The following is a 16,959-nucleotide window of genomic DNA, read 5'->3' on the forward strand; positions in this document are numbered from 1 at the left end:
AGCCAGCAATATCAACGAGCCTGGATCTGATAAGAACGGCTCACAAATCCACCAGTCTCTCACACAATCACAGAGAACCCAACACACTGATTTCATCCATGGTCAGAGCTGTGAAAGCAGCTGATCTGTGTTACTGTTACCTTGGTTGACTGTGGTGTTGAGAAGTTAAGCCAGGCAGGAACAAAGTCATGCTGCGCCATTTAGGTCCAGTGTCTCCCTTCAATAAAATGAGGCATCAAACCTCATGGCCAGGCTCTGTAAATGAAAAGAACACTCCCTGTCATCTTATCCAAACTAAAATAATAATACAATTTATCTCTCAAAGTTTGGCCTACACAAATAGGAAGGGGAAAGTAGTGAAGTTTTTTGTATTGTACTTGAGCATTTTTCCTCTCCTGCTGACTTTGTTCCTCTGACTGAAACAGGTAAGAACTTCAACATTCCCAGTTACTTCCTGTTTACAATTAACACACCCATAGGTTCAAGACAGAATGCGCATGGAGGGGGAAGAAAACAGAACCAATGGCACAGAAAGCCATACAAGGCAATGTAATAATCAAGACATGACAGAATTTGGGGTACAATCCTTCACTGCTCACTGTCTTTACAGTCTGCAAAGGAGTGATCACTGCATGTTTTATTCTAGAGCCTGTAAATCAAATATGACCAACTGGTGATGTTAAGAGACATTCAAAGCAGATCAGAGACCTGAATGACAACAATACGCCAGCTCCTGCACCCCTACGTTCTTTCTGACATAACACTGCATTTTTTACTGCTCAAAAGGATGAACATTTCACTATTGCTCTGTATAACTGAATTCCACCTTTTTTTTTTCTGGAAAGTTCTCCAATTTACCATTTTGCTTTTTTTTTCAACTTTAATTTATCTAGAAACAAGCCAACATAGTATAAGCAAAGTAGTAAACACATGGGATCACTTACCCTGAGTTTGGCCTCTGCAGTCCAATGTCCTCAGTTTGTGTGCTTCAGTGACCTCTGGGTTCCTTCCTTCTCCAGAATTCTGGAAGGCCAGCCTTGAGGCAATAGTGCGTCTCGAAGCAGAGCACGAGAGGCCGCACTTCGTGCCAACTGTGCCCTTCACCCCCTCAGCTGCTCATTTTACCCTCTCTTTGCACTCTCACTACAAAAAAAAGATACCTAAGAAGGTAATTTATATTTAAAAAAGCCACGCCTACGTTCACCTCATTAAATTTCCTCTGGTCGTGGTAGTACAGAAATCAGCCTTTACATTACAAAAAGGTTTGTCAAGTCTGCATGACAACATTCAGAGCACCATCATGGTTAATACTGAACAGATACACTCAAGGCTGCTGGACAGTTCATGATCTGCAGCAGATCAACCTAAACACTCTGGAAAAAAACGATATTACATAAAAATGTTTGCCCTAAATGCTGAGATCTAAACAAGAAGCATCTGCCCAAGTGCTCTTAAAATATAAATTTCATTTTTATCACATACATCTGCTAAAAAAAGGTAAAATATTTAAAAAATGAATGTTAGGATATACTCTAGTCTTCACCTAACTTGGCTAATGCTCCACAGAGCTAAGCACTACTTGATATAAAGCTCAGAAGCAGGCACAAATGTTCTCCCTGTTTTTCACCATTTACATGCTGAAACATAGGTCACATGAACAAAAAAAGCCAGGTCCAAAAATAATCTCTTCTACTCTATTTTTTGTAGACTGGGTGCTGCTTTTAAAGGGACACAGTTAATCCACAACAGCTTCTCGTTCTACAGTGAAGAGTTCACTTCTGGGTCATACTCCTCTTCCATCAAAGAAGTGAGACAGGAACTGTCGTCACTGTAAAAAACCAAACACAACTCCATCAATACAAGTGGCATAAACACGACAAAGTATGACTAAAGAGAAGAACAGAAAGGGAAATTGAGCAACTAGAGTGCAACTGCCAAAAGCTATTTGATCTCTGATCAAAACAAAACCTGAAATAATCTAATTTAAAAAGAGCCCCTGAAAAGGGCATTTTTACTTTTAAATGATTACTTCCCAGATTTATTCCACAAAATGGCAGCAAAAAGAATCAGAATAAAGGGAACACTGGAGAAACTGCATGCAGCTGATGAAAGTGATTCCACACTTCACAGCAATTTTAAAACCTGCTGCTGAAATAATGAGACTCTGGGCTGCAGGTATGCCTGGCCACTCCAAAATGCCTCATCTCTACATGCCCTTGTGATTCCTCACCTGCTCCAGTCCAGCCAGACTCCCCTCTCAAGAGGATGACAACAGTACTACAAATGGTATTCCAATAACTTCTCCATGGAAAATACCACCATCACCCCCCAAAATCTGAGCTATTCTGCTATGACCTCTTTTTTCTTGAACCATCCTACCTAACCAGAAGCGCATAGATAGTTCAGTGATCCTGAAACAACTGAGAAGTATTATTACTCTTTTGATGCCATCAGCTATTTCACAGAATGCCTTTAGGTGTGCCTTATCATGCTTTTATATATGACTTATGAGAGTTTGTTTTCTTTGTTTGCATATGGTTCCATTCTTTGATCAGTTTTGGTTTTCACTGTGTATGCTATGTCATTCTTTACTTAAGCAATGTGGATTTAAAAAAAAAGTTTTAAAGGTGATTTTGATCAAGGCTCAAAATAAATACACACTGGGGAATAGTAAAATAATCACCCCTTTAATAAACCCCTTCATTCTTATATATTTTCTTTTTCTTTCTGGAACTAGATGTTACTGTTGTATAGAGGAGTTTGGAAAGACGGAAACACTTCTGCACCTAAGCTCTGAACCACAATCACATTTCTGCAAAGTAAGAACAAGCAGTCTCACAGCACATATGAACCACCAGCCAAGATGTGGAAAAACCAGAGTGGTCATGGCCACAGAGTATTGACCTGGGAACTTTCTGAGCACCCTACCCTCTGCTACAATCTATTGAGGGTCACACACTGCAAACAACTGAAGTTCTAATGTATAAAAACATGGTTTTATGTTAAAGGGTAATTTTCCAGTGTGCATAATGGACATAATGTAACATCTGCTGCAGACAGAACAGACTTCCTATCCTGCTGAACTCTGTACAGGTACAGAACTCCTTCAGATGTGACCTTCTAAGTCTACTACCAAACGTTTGAGCAGTAAGTCGAAGATAAAACAGGGACAAAGTCAACGCAGTTGACTATATTTAAACAAGATTCATTACCTTCTGAATAAATACGCTTTTCAGAACAAACTGTATAGCAATTAAGCTATGTCAAGCTATTGATAGAAGTTAAAAAATTTAAGGAATTGATTTAATGAACCTTGGGAATGGTTCACAGCAATGTGAAAAATGGACCTAAAGAAAGCCCAGAGAGCCGTTCTCTGAATTTAAGGTAGCTAAATAAATGAACACCACAGAACTGCAGTTTTGAAGTAAGAACGAGGTCTGAGCACTACATAAGAATAAAAACACCAAGAAAGTACAGTACCCAGGTTCCATTTACCAAAAAGGTCCCCAATACCTTTGGAAAAGGCAAGGAAAAAGCATATCAACAGTTTGTGTTCCAGTGAGTCTTCCCTTTTTATTTCAGCACAATGAAAGTGAAGGTGAAACATTGTGTAAAACTCCAGCCGCCAATTTCCAGATGATCTTGCAGAGATTTGGGTCTCCTAAGCAGCTATTCTGGTATCCCTGTTAGTGTGAGTGACCAGGGCAGTTCCTTAAGCAGTGCCTAATTTGCACGTGGACAGTCTAGGACAACACCTACACCGGACTCCAAAATTCAGTAGGGACATAAACAACTCTTCAGTCATCACCTTCCCGCACAAGAAGAACAACGGATGCCACATGTAAATGCAATACTTTTTGCTAAAGCAAAAACCTTGTTCGATGAAGTGCTGTAAATTATAGTAGCACTGAAACTCTTCAGTCTCCAGGATTAGCCCACGTGCCCCCTCCTCACACACACTCTGAATCCTGTCCAACAGCACATCTGCAACCCACCTGAGACCACCTCCATAACCATTCTACTAACAACATCACAAAATCCTAACAGGCAAGACCCAAAGTCTTTCCATTACCCTCTCTGACAGCAACCCATAATAAATTCTTGAGACAAAAAGTGCAAGACTAAGAACAAACAGCATCAGGACTCCCAGGATACTTTCTCACATTTTTAAGCCAGAGTCTGTATTACAATTTAATACCAGTCAGAGCTCTATGCAAATCTGTTCAGTTGCTTTGTTTTCAGACATATTTATACATTTTTGCCTCCCAAATGAGAGTGGGCACAGTTTACTTGTGCTTTATGTAGAAGTCAACTTGTAGCTATTAAAAAGTATCAGCCTCAATTCAACTGGATATTTACTAGTGCAGCCAAAGTGCCCAACCACATTCTATTCAGTTTTTCAGGATACTCAGGATTTTACAGAAGGTACATGGACTCATCAAGTCATGTCTCTTCCAAACTAAGAGTATCCATGGAAGCCTTCTGAATACCTCTAATCATCCTTTTTAGCCTTTACCCTATTCTTTAGGTCCAATGCAACTGGAATGGCACCAATGTTCAAGATTTGTGAGCATGGCCCATTTTTACAGTGGTAAAACTGTGCATTCCTAATATCTAACATAGTTATTTTTCTCCTATTACTACTCAGAACTGAAATGACCTTTGACAACTACTCAGTTCTTCTGATACTGCATTTACAGTTCAGTTGAAATGATCTCTGTTTCACTATGGAAAATGCAAGGACAAAGATCATGAGTAGCCACTCCCAATTCCAGAAAAAAGCAAACAAAAGTGCTTGTCAATGCAAATCTAATTAATTCTCACTTTCCTTTTAAATGAATTAAAATGTGAATTATTTCTGGTAATATGAATCAGAAAAAGTGAAAATAATCATAATATCAGTAAATGAAATGTTCTCTAAAGGCACACCTCCTTTCAGAACAATGAAATCTGCATTAATGAGCTTCGGTGTAGAAAAAAAAAAAGGCTGTTTGTCAACTATCCCAAAATATTCTTTCACCCATCAAAATGAAAAAGTCTTTGGCAAGTAATCCAAGTAGGAAAAAAATTAAAACTCTGTTTTAGCACCTGGGTTCCACTTATTTTTAAAGGTTAATTTGAACTGTTAACTATTTATATTATGATTCTTTACATGAAACATTAAAAATGTCTTAACTGTTACTTCATAGTAACCTATTTTCTTAAGTTTTTGTTGTTCCAAAAGTACTTTTTTCCCCTTGGTAAGTGCTTAAGTTTCACAACTAAATATCCTCCACTGTGTCATTTTTCAAGCAGGTAGAAGTGGTATTTATCACTGAGTCAAACAAAATTGTCAGGTGCTCTTTTATATACAAGATTTTATAGTGTATTTGTCTAAACAAATATTAAAAACTGTCATGAAAACAGAAGGAACATATAAGCAGACTCAATTTAAAGAGAGACAGCTCACAGTAAGAAACATCTGCAGTCAGAGACAAACCCCCATTCTCCAATACCCCTTCCATGAAGTTCTTGCTGTATCTCAGTGAAATGGAGTTGACTGGTTGTTTTCAGCCTTCTGCTTACTCTCATTTCGACTCCTAACACACACTTGATGAGAGTTAATCTCTAAACCAGAGTTTCTAAAGCTTTGACTCATGACCTGAGCTCTTCAGATATACCTGACAGTGGGAACGAAGGAGGTATTTGGTGCGTAAAGACCTACACTGACCAGAACACGAGCCTAGAGAGAAGAGCTAAATATAATCAGAGCCACCGAGCTATAAAATTTTTCACTGGAAATGGATCAAGATATTTCAGAAGTCCTAACAAACAGAACAGATGAGCCTTAGCAGCAGTGCATTTTCCCTATTACTTCCTCTTCCATCACCTGCCTTGGCCTATAAGGCTGTAAAAACGCAAGGGAAGCAGCCTCCCCTGAGTTCCACACTGCCTGCTGTGCCATGACGTGCATTTCCAGCACCTCTCTGGGAATACCTGGAACTAGGGCTTCCAACCTTAAGTCCACATTACGTACTGCAGTGCACATTTCTGAAATGGACCCATTTTACTGGGTGCTTTTTCTGCTTCACTGTACCCTGCAAATGTCCCAAGGTCTCTTCAGCACTGCCGTCTACCAAGAATCCTCTTAACTGCAGCTTCTAATTCAGTTTCTCCTTTCCTGCAACAGCAAATCACAAAGACGTGGAGCCTCTAGCAGAAAACCAGCATAAAAGTAAACTTTTACCCTTCATTACACATTTATCAATCCAGTTAACAGCAGCTGTAAAAGGTCGTAAGGACAACACCTGTCTATCCCTGCCACAATTTCAGTTCACGGCATTTCTATCTATTACTCTAAATAAAACATGTTTACTTTAAAGAAGTAAAGATTTGTTTTTCTAACCAGCCAAGTCAATGGGGATTTCAGTAATATTCCTAAAGATCAGATGTCTGCTGGGTTGCAAAAGCATTCAGAAGCATTAGTGAACAATTTAATGGATGCAGAAGGCAGAACAGAATTTACTTCCCTCATCAGTTTTCTTTCTGTGGAGCTCTTTTAAAGTTATTTAATCAAGCAGATATGCCCAAACATTCAAAACAGACCACTTTCCACTTAGCTACTTTTCAGAGCAGTGTCACTGAGCAGGTGTACGTTACTGCATGATAAGGAATTAATACAAAATGTATTCACTAAAATCTCTCTTTCTAATAACCTCCAATTCACCCAATGCAGTCACAGAAATAGGGAGCCACAGCCTGGGGTCCAACTCAGGAAGGGTCAAAAGCATGCTACTGATTTCCTTAAGGATATCAAAAAGCCTCACATGAAATTTCACTATCCTGAAAAAAACCCAAACAGAACATGGCTTGGTTTTACTATCATAAACATTTTATTAAGATAATCATACTTGGGCACACAGACTTAAAGAGCATCTAGTTACATCCCCCCTGCCACAGGTAGACACACCTTCCACTTGACCAGGTTGCACGCTTCCAGTGACGGGGCAGCCACAATTTCTCTAGGCAATCTATGGCAGCAAATTCCATTTATAACATAATTATAAATCCTGCTTCAACTTTGCATGCATTACTAGGCCTCGCTGTAAAAGACAAAAGTGCAGCATAACTCATTCAGTTGTCATAACAACTGGTGAGCCACATCTTCACAAGCTGAAATCATTCATTTCCAGTTCACCTACATAAAGTATCTACAAAACAAACTTACTTTTGTTTTGCTTTCACTTCCATTAATACAATTGTCTAGACACACCTTCACCCTGTCTGCACAACTGAAAAACAGCTCCCTTTGGAGAGGACAAAGGCAGATGTTCCGGAATGGCACGTACAACTGGTAGAGCTCACACACCTGAGGTATCAGGAACCAGAACTATATCCCACATATACCATCACTATTCCTTTTTTCCCCATTATATCCCACAGCCAGCTGTCCAAAATGGTGTACAAATGTAAAGGACAGCCCTATTAATTAAAAATACTGCAAAAAACATTGTTTAAATGGTATCTGGCTGCTGAAAAAAAAATCTAGTATCTAAAAATGCAGAGCATCACTCACAACAGGTTTTCTAGAATTACAGAAATATGAGCCCATTTTAGAACACTAAATGATGGAATAAGATGTTAATCATGTACTACACTAAAACCTTCCCAGATACAGATATTAAATGTTTTAGTGAAAAGCAGCTATTACTGAGAGATTAACACCTTGTTTTTCAAGCTTAAAGCAAATGAATCTATCTTGCAGAGTCATCAAAACTGTTTGGTATTCTAGACAGAACACTGCTATATAAATCTGTGTTCCAAGATGAAAACATGCCAGAAACGTGGTCATACTAAAGTTCTTCCAGATTAACAGGCTAGGGGTGGGGGAAAATCATACCAATGGTTACATACCTGACCATTTATGCAAACCAGATGACAAACTTAAAAGAACTGAAAATAGGTTAAGAAAGGTCCATACAGACACATCTATGTCTGATCCCCTTTGCTCTACTGACAATCCTTTCACTGATATCTCACACAGCTCTGCTTCACAAACAACCTGTCCCTTCACATAACTTACTTTCCACTTCTCCAAGGTCATGCTGACCCAGTCCTACCTCCCTCAGAACCTCTGGACAAACACAAAACATTCCCACAAAACCACATAGTGGGGAAGGCTTAGCAGTCTGGTCTCATGAATACATACTGAAATCTAGAGTGCAGGGGTAAGATTTTTTTCCTTTGTGATAGCAACTAAAGATACAGGGCATACAAGAGTAACAACGAAGTAACAGAAAAGCGACTTCTAGGACTGTAGGAAAGATTCTTCATCGAACAGGAAAACACCACTGACAAAAATACTGCCTTTAGAAATACTATTGATTGAATGATACCTGCCCTTCAGGTTTCTGTTGATCCAAGTTCCTGCAAGCAAGGTTATCACACAAAAGCCAGCAAACTTGTCTTTGGAAGCAAGTTGTACTAACTCAAGAGCCCAAAGCACATTTTGGAAAAGGCAGCATCTGGGGAACCTCTACAAAGGCCTGTGTAAGACGATAAGTCTCTGGACCTCAGCCAGCAAGTGTGATACATCAAAAATGAACCCTTCCAAGAGGTTTTCATGAGTTTACTCCTCAAAGCAACAAGAATACCAAGATAAAGCAATTTAAAACACGTAAAATCTAAAAGGCTCAACTTCTCATACGCACAAAATAGGAGAGCACAGACTTTCTAGATATAATGCCTACCACCAATTATTCCTGGGTGTTCCATACTGTCCAGCCACTGGCAATGCTGTCATCCCTTATGCCTCTCTCCTGTGCCTGTTAAGATTCCACTTCCCTCCAATGTCCCTTTAACTGTCTTTAGTGCTCTTTATGTTAGAGAACTGTGGTATTTACCTGAAATATTAAAACGTGTTTACTGCCCTAGCCTGCTGCAGGGAGTAGAGTTTCAGGGATTGTACACCTCTCTTAAACAAGTGCATCTATTGACACTACTGATACAAACCAAAGAAACACACTTTAAATAGTATTAGGCTTTAAAAGTGAACAATGCTCTGAACTTTCAAACAGCCGTAGCATTTTATTAAATAAAGTATTTTAAATCTGGACAAGGTATTCTACTATAGTCATCAAATCCAAAGGTCTTTTTATCTCTTTAAGGAACAAAATCAAATATCTATCTTGTACTGCACTTTGATCTACAGACCTTTTGCAAGTAAGTCAAGGCTCTGTTCTGCCCAGAAGCTTACACAGCACAGCACCTTGGCATGGATGCCTTTAAGGTACTGCTCTTGTCCCCAAACCCTCATGACAGAATGAGTGAAAGGGCAATGAAGAGCCCATCTGTGCAGTCTGCTCAAAGTCTTAAGGAACAAAGTCACTTCTGCTGCACAGTAGCACAAACCAGGATAGTGTTCTCAATCATCAGGAAAGAATTGCAAATATGTAATTACTGGCTTATCCCCACTGTATGCGACATGCCTCCTGCCTACCTGTCTTCCAGAAAGGTGGATGGGCCTAAGCAGAAGTTAAGTAAGCAGTTATCCAGTACCTTAAAAAAAAAAATGGGATGGGTATTTCCCACTAAGGGTATTTCATAAACCAGTATTTTACCAGGGTTATTATTGCTACTATAGCACATTTACATTTAAATATATTCTGTTTGGAGTGGAGAAAAACACATTTCCTTTGGAAAAGAGCTCCAAATGTAACCAGACTATTTATCAAATATTTGTGTCAAGGCAAGAGAGACTACAAATCAAGTAGAGGGAAGTACAGATCTGCATTCCAGATGAAGGATAAGCAAGTAGAAGGCATGTCATTTGCAAAGAGGAAGGAGAATTGAAAGTCAACAAAACAGAGGACATTCAGAAATTCAGAGACCATTCTCCTAATCAGTACTGGAGTAATTCTTCCCCTCAATACCATTGCTGGGTCCTACAAGACCAGTACTACAGACTGGGAAGGGAGGTGCATTCCAGCTATAGGTACTTCCCCTAAAGACCTGCCAAGACTGAGGGACAGCTCATACCTCTGCCCCTCCCTGCATCTGGATTATTTCCAAACCCTTTTACATCAAGACCAGGACAATATGATCAAACTCCACATTTATTTGTCCATAACTAGGACATGACAAAGACATGTTCACTCAGCACTTTTCAGCATGCGTACAACACCTGCACTACAGTTTGTAAAGTTTACATTGTCTGCAATGGTTTTCATTTCACTGGTTTAACATTTTCAGCACTTTCTCTGAGTGAGAAAGTATTAACAAACATCAATGCAGAAAAGTCACTGAACACAATTCAGTTTAAAACAACTCTTGTACATATAAAATAAATTGCAAAAATAATATATAGTCCACTAGTTTGGTCTTGGCTTTAAAAAAAGAAAAAAATAAAAAAAGGGAAAAAATTATCTCTACTCCTGTGATCTAATGATTTGCTGCAGCTGGGACATATATCGTCTTTGCATGTTCACAGTGTTTTCCTGGAGTTCTCTCTATGATCTAGTCCGTGAAATTGAGTTAAAATAAAGCAAGGAGTTATGGACAAAATGTTGTCCAGCTGGTTTGAGCTTTGTCTTTAGGTCTTGAAGAGAATTATTGAGCTGCTTTTTTCCAGGTAATCTGTGCAGGCCAAGACCAAACCACTGTCATTCTTCTAACCTAGTGTCCCACAAAAAATTAGGGAATACAAGCAAAACATTTGGGGTGGGGGGAGGCTGAAATCTTCATATATTGCATAGGTAAGCACCTTTTCCAGAGATTTAAAAGAATTTAGCTCTCCCCCCTTCCATCAGATGTCTTTGAAAGTCAACTAAGAAATGCTCCCCCCTTCACCAATTTGTACAGTGATCTTCAGCCTGCAGAGGTCCAAAAATTAATCCTAAAATGTCTCATGAAGTATCAGAAAAATGAGTTTGCTTTCAACAGACTGGAATTCATCATGCAGCTATACATACCTCCACTGGAATATTTTTTTGGAAGCTGTAAATGAAACCAGATTAGCACACCAGCATGCTCCAGTGTAACCCTACAATTTATTTTGGTTATTAGTATGGCTTGAAAGCCTCTCCCTGCATCTAATGCTTCACCTGAACATATTCTGCTGCAATTTCAGCTCATAACTGCTTGTTTTATTCATGAAGGATGTGGAAACCTGACTAAACTCTCCTTGCAGACCCCTTTTAAGAAATATTTTCTTCAGCCCAAAACTTCAGTATCCCCTGACTGAAAGGCAACTTTAGCAGGTGGTTGTGGGTTTTTTTTGTTTTTGTTTTTTGTTTGTTTGTCCCCCACCCCCCCCCCCGGGAAGTCCCACAGACCACCCTGTATCCCAGCACTGTTTGGCAGCAGAAAAAGGATCTACTATCATATTCTGGGATCAAATATAGCCATGCTTTTTATAAAAAAAACAAACAAACAGCCCACCCTCAACCAGTCAAATTTTACTGGCAAAGATCAAGCTTTCAAGTTCAAAGCATCAATGATGAAAATGCTGATGTGACCCACCTACCAAGTGTGACAGCTAGCACGCAGTGACAGGATGTCAGAGCTGCCTCCCAGTTACACCTGCAGGTAACTTTCCAAAGCTGTTTTATTTATCACCTGCTTATGTCTGATGAAACATGATGTATAAAACCACGGTAGAGCTAACCAATCCATTTTTTTTCCCAATCCTTAATTATGGTTTCTCTCTTTCACAGACTTTGTTATTTTCTTTACAGATCTTGTTTTACAGCCATAACTTTCCCAAGTATCACATTATCCCAAACTGAACAAGACAGTCCCTGCTGAAGACCTACCCCTCCTCAGCAGAATGGAGAAACTGCTTCATTGCCTTATTTAAAATGTTTCTATAGGTTCCAGTATGACAAGTGGATTTTCATGACAGTGATGCTGCTGACTCATGATAATTTAGGAACCATTACAACCCCCAGATACTCCCCCACAGAACTGCTGCCCTGCCAGCTGCTACTTGTCTGTGTAGGCAATATACCAAAACACAGTAATTTGAACCCATCTACACCAAAATGGCTGAATCCAAAGCTCTTGTTTTCAGACCATTTATTGAATTTGTCAGGATCACATTATCTGTGTGTTCAGAAAGAACATTATTGCACTATAGGGAAGTGAAACCACCAAAAAGTATGTGACACAGGACAGACTCCCTGATAGTCCCAGACACTCTTCCCTTAGACATACCCAAGTTTTGCCTTTTTTCTAGATGTTGAGAGGGAAAATGCTCCTTGACCCTTCAGCATTCTGGAACTTTTCCCACCCCCACAGGCTCTCAGCTCCCTAAATACTAGAGGATACATTCCAGAAAGCCCAGTCAACCTGAAGACACTGAAGTTATCATTAACCCATTTGTCTACTTTTAACTGGATTTCAAAGTAGAGCAAAGACAGTTTTCCCAAACCAACAGTCAAGATCATAACACATTCAATATTTTCAGAATGAGAGATCCTTGCTGAATTTTTTTAAGATTAACATCAAAGGTCTTTTCAGATCATCTCACATGAGTCCTGATTAATCTCTTGATGATGGATGACGCATTGGAACACAATGGCAAAACACTCCTCTCTGCTGAAAGGTTGGAGACCTGTTGTAATCATAAGCATACACCTTCACCAGCAACTTTGTGAATACCAATAATTTCTGTGCCCAGAATAATACCATATACCTCCCTCGCAGACTCAGTATTTACAAGTTAATTGTTCACCACAAACTGAAGATGACAAAATTCCAAGAGAGTGTCACTCACTGCCACATACTCTGTATGCTGCAAACACACTATGGGTTGGGGGTCACACAGATATACAGAACCTAAAAGAGACCCCAAAAATAAAAAAATTAAAATTTCTAATTTCTTCCTGTATTGAAAAAAGGGGATTCTTAAACCCAGGAACATTTAGACAACATGATACACATACCTTTTTATCAAGAGCCACTAACATCACACCACAGAGCTGTGATCTTCCTTACAGTGTGGAGGATAAAACTATGCAAAACACTGAACTGGAAATGATCACAAGATTCAAGGAGAAAACAAATCAACACTGGCATTTTTGCTAGAATGTCTGTAAGTCCTAGAACTACAGTTGCTCCTGGCAAACTCCCTAATGTACAACAGTCCCTGAGGCACAAGGTCACATGCTGCAAAATATTTCTTTCTGAGCATCATTTATTGCAGAAAACCCCCGTTATGTTTGGCTGGATTGGTTCTAAGCATTTTTGTTAAGCCAGACCTTGGAAGCGCAACTATTTCAGATTAGTCATATTATAGAACTGCAGACACCAATACTTAGCAAAACTCTTTGCTGTTTAATTATAGAAAGGTCTAAGTAGCATAAAGTGTGAAAATTCTTCTCCTGACTTTTGAAGACCAGCTAGAGAAGGAGTTGCACACTTAAATCAAGAATTTCCAGTTTGGAGTGATACAGCCTGATCACTAATATGTGTGATCAATTAAGCCTCCCTGCTTACTGTCATGCTCACAGCCCGGTCTAACCTAGAACTTTAAGGTCTGCACAGTGTTTGCACATACATGTACAGGGCAGTGGACACTTAGCCACTATCATTCTCTACCTAAATCCACTCCCAAAACCATAAATTTATCTTCTGACCATACAGTAACTCCTTGAACACATTTTCACAGGAACTTATAAAGTTACAGCACACAAGTTAAACAACATCCTGGCTTTCATGAAGGATTCTAAGCAGGACCACGTTTCTGCCAACTTCACTGCTTTTCATCAAATCTGACGAGCAAAGGGAACACGGACTTCAATTCCTCTTGCTGAAACAAAAGCCACACATGATTTCGCTGGCATCCTGGTCACCGTGTAAGTGACAGTAAAACGTCTACTTACATTGCTGAGTTTGCAGAACCAAAACTAAACCACTCCTGCCTCTACAAATAAATTAACATAAAACTTTAAAATCCCAGACAAACTTCCTGGTACACACACTACCTCATCAACTGCAAAATCCAGTACGTATGACCTGGATAAGTTAGAGCAACAGTCACCCCCTGGTTTCTATGGAGCTGTAAGGAAAAGTTGTGTCCATGCAATAACTCTGCAGGAGAGAGGTGCTTTAAAGTTTCAGCTCTACTGAACAGAGTCAGCCCTTTTCCAATCTCTTCGTACAGACAAACAAACAAAGCACACCCTGGAGTACACTTCACAGCTAAGTCAATTCAGCAGTTACACAACTAACTTCAAACAACTTGTAACACTCAGAAAAAAAAAAGGTAACTAACTCCTGAGCCAATAGTTTTTCTTCACTTTGTAAAGGCAAGAACTACATTATCTGACACCCCACACTCCTGAAGAAATTCAAAGATCTAACCACAGCATTTTTCTGTATTAAAATAAGGATCCCACAACTCCTGAAATACTGTTTCCATTTAATGAAAAAGCTAGTGAATATTATTTTTCCTGTAGTGACTTAATTTCCTAATTTAAAACAGGAATGCTAAGATCCAGTAACACCATGCAGCAGTCACATATATGAAACAAGGTGACCATACCCTTTAAATATTCTCAAAGTAAAGACTTTTTCCTAACATTGGGAAAGCATGCACTTCATTTGATTTGTTGTATTTCACATCTGCATTCTGATCCTCATATTTCTGAGACACTGCAGAAAAAACGGGATTTGCGTTTTTTCAGAACAAATGCCATCTGTTCCCCGCATATTTTCACTTTAGGTCCTCGTATGATATCTGCAATGGAAACTTCTGTGTCATATAGGATTCAGGCTATAAACCAGATGAATATAAAATGCAGAGGGCTGCTGCACTTCCCTACAAATAACTGTAAAAAAACCCAAAACCCAACACCATAAAGAAGGATCACCTGAAGCCTTTCTATTCTAAATACAAAACTTTTAATAAGTTCTTCTTAAAGGGACTTTCCTCATGAAATGATGTGAAAGAGTGTGCTCCTCTTAAATCTGTGAATTTTATTTGTTCCTACCACTGCTCTACACCTGTTTCCTTCCTGAGTCACAAACTGGAAGTTTGAAATACCGGTCTCCAAATGGATAAGCACGGGGAACCTTTCACTGAAATACCAGCCATATTCATTCACCAAGTAACATTTGCATAAGCTTTTTTCATAACCACCTAACATTTTTATAGAAGCAATGTCAACTCTACAGTAAACTCAGCTTTGATGGCGCTCCAATTATCTCAGCTGTTATCTCCATTCCCCCTCTTTGCTATTTCCACACTTTGCTCAGGCACTTGCAACGTTTCAGAGTATTATCAACATTACTAACACTTGTGTCACTCACAGCTCGGGGGCGGGGAAAGGCAGGCTGACCTACCTGGTCATGTTAATATAAAAAGATCTTTAAGCAACACTCTTAAACCACTCCACCATTACTTATAAGAATTTAAATAGCTACTGTTCCTCTAAAGCTGTTTAAAAACTCGTAATTGTGCAGACACCCACTGACTGCTCTAAAATCGTTCCAAAACAGCTCGTTACTAAACTGAACGGAATTCAAAGTCTTAAACGGATATTTGAAGCGCTAGGCGCGTTCTGATCAAGTCCAGCCCCAGCCCTTTAAGTTGAACCACGCAAGCCCTTAGGCCAAGGGGGCACAGAACACACCGGACACACGGAAATAACTTTCACGCCGGAAAGAGCCGCCTCATGCTCAGGCCAGGCGCTGTTCCCCTACGAGCAGACACCGAGCGGCACCTGACAAGTTTCCCAGCCTCGCTGGCAGCGGGCAAAAGGAGCCGAGCCCCCGCTGCCCGCAGCACACGTGTCACTGCCGGCCGCCGACCGCCCCTTCCCGCCGGGGGAGCCGGGAAGCGCGGCCCGGGAGGAGCCGAGGGGAAACGGCCGGGCCGCCCAGTTTCGTTTCCAGCCCACAGCGGGGTCGCCCCTGCCCGGCCCCGGGACTCGCCCACCGCCCCGGCCCGCTCCCCCCCCCCGCCCCGCTCACGGACGGCCTCATGACAGGAGCTCAGCTCCGGCAGTGTCAGCGCTACGAACTTCCCGGCCGAACAGGAAACAATAAACCGCAGAACCCCGGCCCCCACCGCCCACCTGGGCCCGGCCCTGCCCGCGGGGACCGAGCGCTGCCCCCCCCCGGAGCCGCCGCGGCCGCGGGACCGAGCGCTGGGGGGGTGGGGGGGGGGGGCGGCCTGGCGGGAGGCCGCTCCCGGGCCGCACCGAGCCCGCGGTGCCGCGGGGGGTGGCGGGGCGGGCCTGGGGGCGGCAGGGGCCGGGTGAAGGCGCGAGGGGCGCGGGGGGCGCGGCGGGGGCGGCGCGGGGGCCGCACTCACCGGGCGGGCCCTGGCGCGGCTCCGGCGGCCCCACAACCATAACAAAGCTCTGCCCAAAATGGCCGCCCAGCCCTGCCCGGCCGGGGGCCGGAGGGGGCGGGGCCCGCGCGCGCGCGGGGCGGGGCCGAGCACGCGGAAGGGGCACGCCCCCCAGGCTCCCCTTCCCTGCCCCCGCTCCGGCCCCCGCGCCTCCCGCCCCACCAATCAGAGGCGGCGGCTCGCACCGCCCCCGTCACCGCCTGTCGGAAGCAGCCGCAGACTACGCGTCCCAGAAGACCACCCGCCATCTCCGCCGTGCAGATAGGCGGGCGGCGCGCCGCAGGGTGAGTTGGGATCTGTAGTCTGCCTGTAAAAGGCTTGCCCTACGCGGCGATGCCGGAAGATAAAAAATAGTGCTTTCTGCAGACCGCACTGCTCCTCAGGAGAGGTTCTGTCCCACGGGCAGGAGAGGAGCGTGTCGCTCCTCTGTCAGACCGATCGCGGCCCTCGGGCTGAGAGTGACTGGCGCTGCTGCCCCCGGTATCGGCTCGGTGGGCCCCTTCCCAGCCCGGCGGAACATGATGGCCCGCACCGGTTCTCGCCCGGACCGGTAGTGCTAAGCACCGGGCGCCGTCGGAGCCCTTATGGGGGCACCGGAAGCCGCCACAGCGTGCGGGCACGGG

The 16,959-nt window shown here is 42.2% G+C and overlaps 1 protein-coding gene across 1 annotated transcript in view; it reads right to left on the minus strand.

Annotated features, from left to right (window-relative positions):
* GPBP1L1 (GC-rich promoter binding protein 1 like 1) overlaps positions 1–16,387 on the minus strand; it is a 32,089-nt gene extending 15,702 nt beyond the window's left edge. The window contains exons 1-3 of the mRNA XM_066192738.1: positions 16,298–16,387; positions 945–1,828; positions 141–255 (exon numbers count right to left, since the gene is read on the minus strand). Of these exons, the coding sequence (XP_066048835.1) occupies positions 141–200 (60 nt within the window). The 5' untranslated portion in view covers positions 201–255; positions 945–1,828; positions 16,298–16,387. The remainder of the gene's footprint in view (positions 1–140; positions 256–944; positions 1,829–16,297) is intronic.
* Between the last annotated feature and the right edge of the window lie 572 nt (positions 16,388–16,959).

Source organism: Chamaea fasciata, unplaced genomic scaffold (genome assembly GCF_029207755.1).
Source record: "Chamaea fasciata isolate MVZ Bird 193981 ecotype frontalis unplaced genomic scaffold, bChaFas1.0.hap1 SCAF_10, whole genome shotgun sequence".
Classification (NCBI taxonomy): Eukaryota; Metazoa; Chordata; class Aves; order Passeriformes; family Sylviidae; genus Chamaea; species Chamaea fasciata.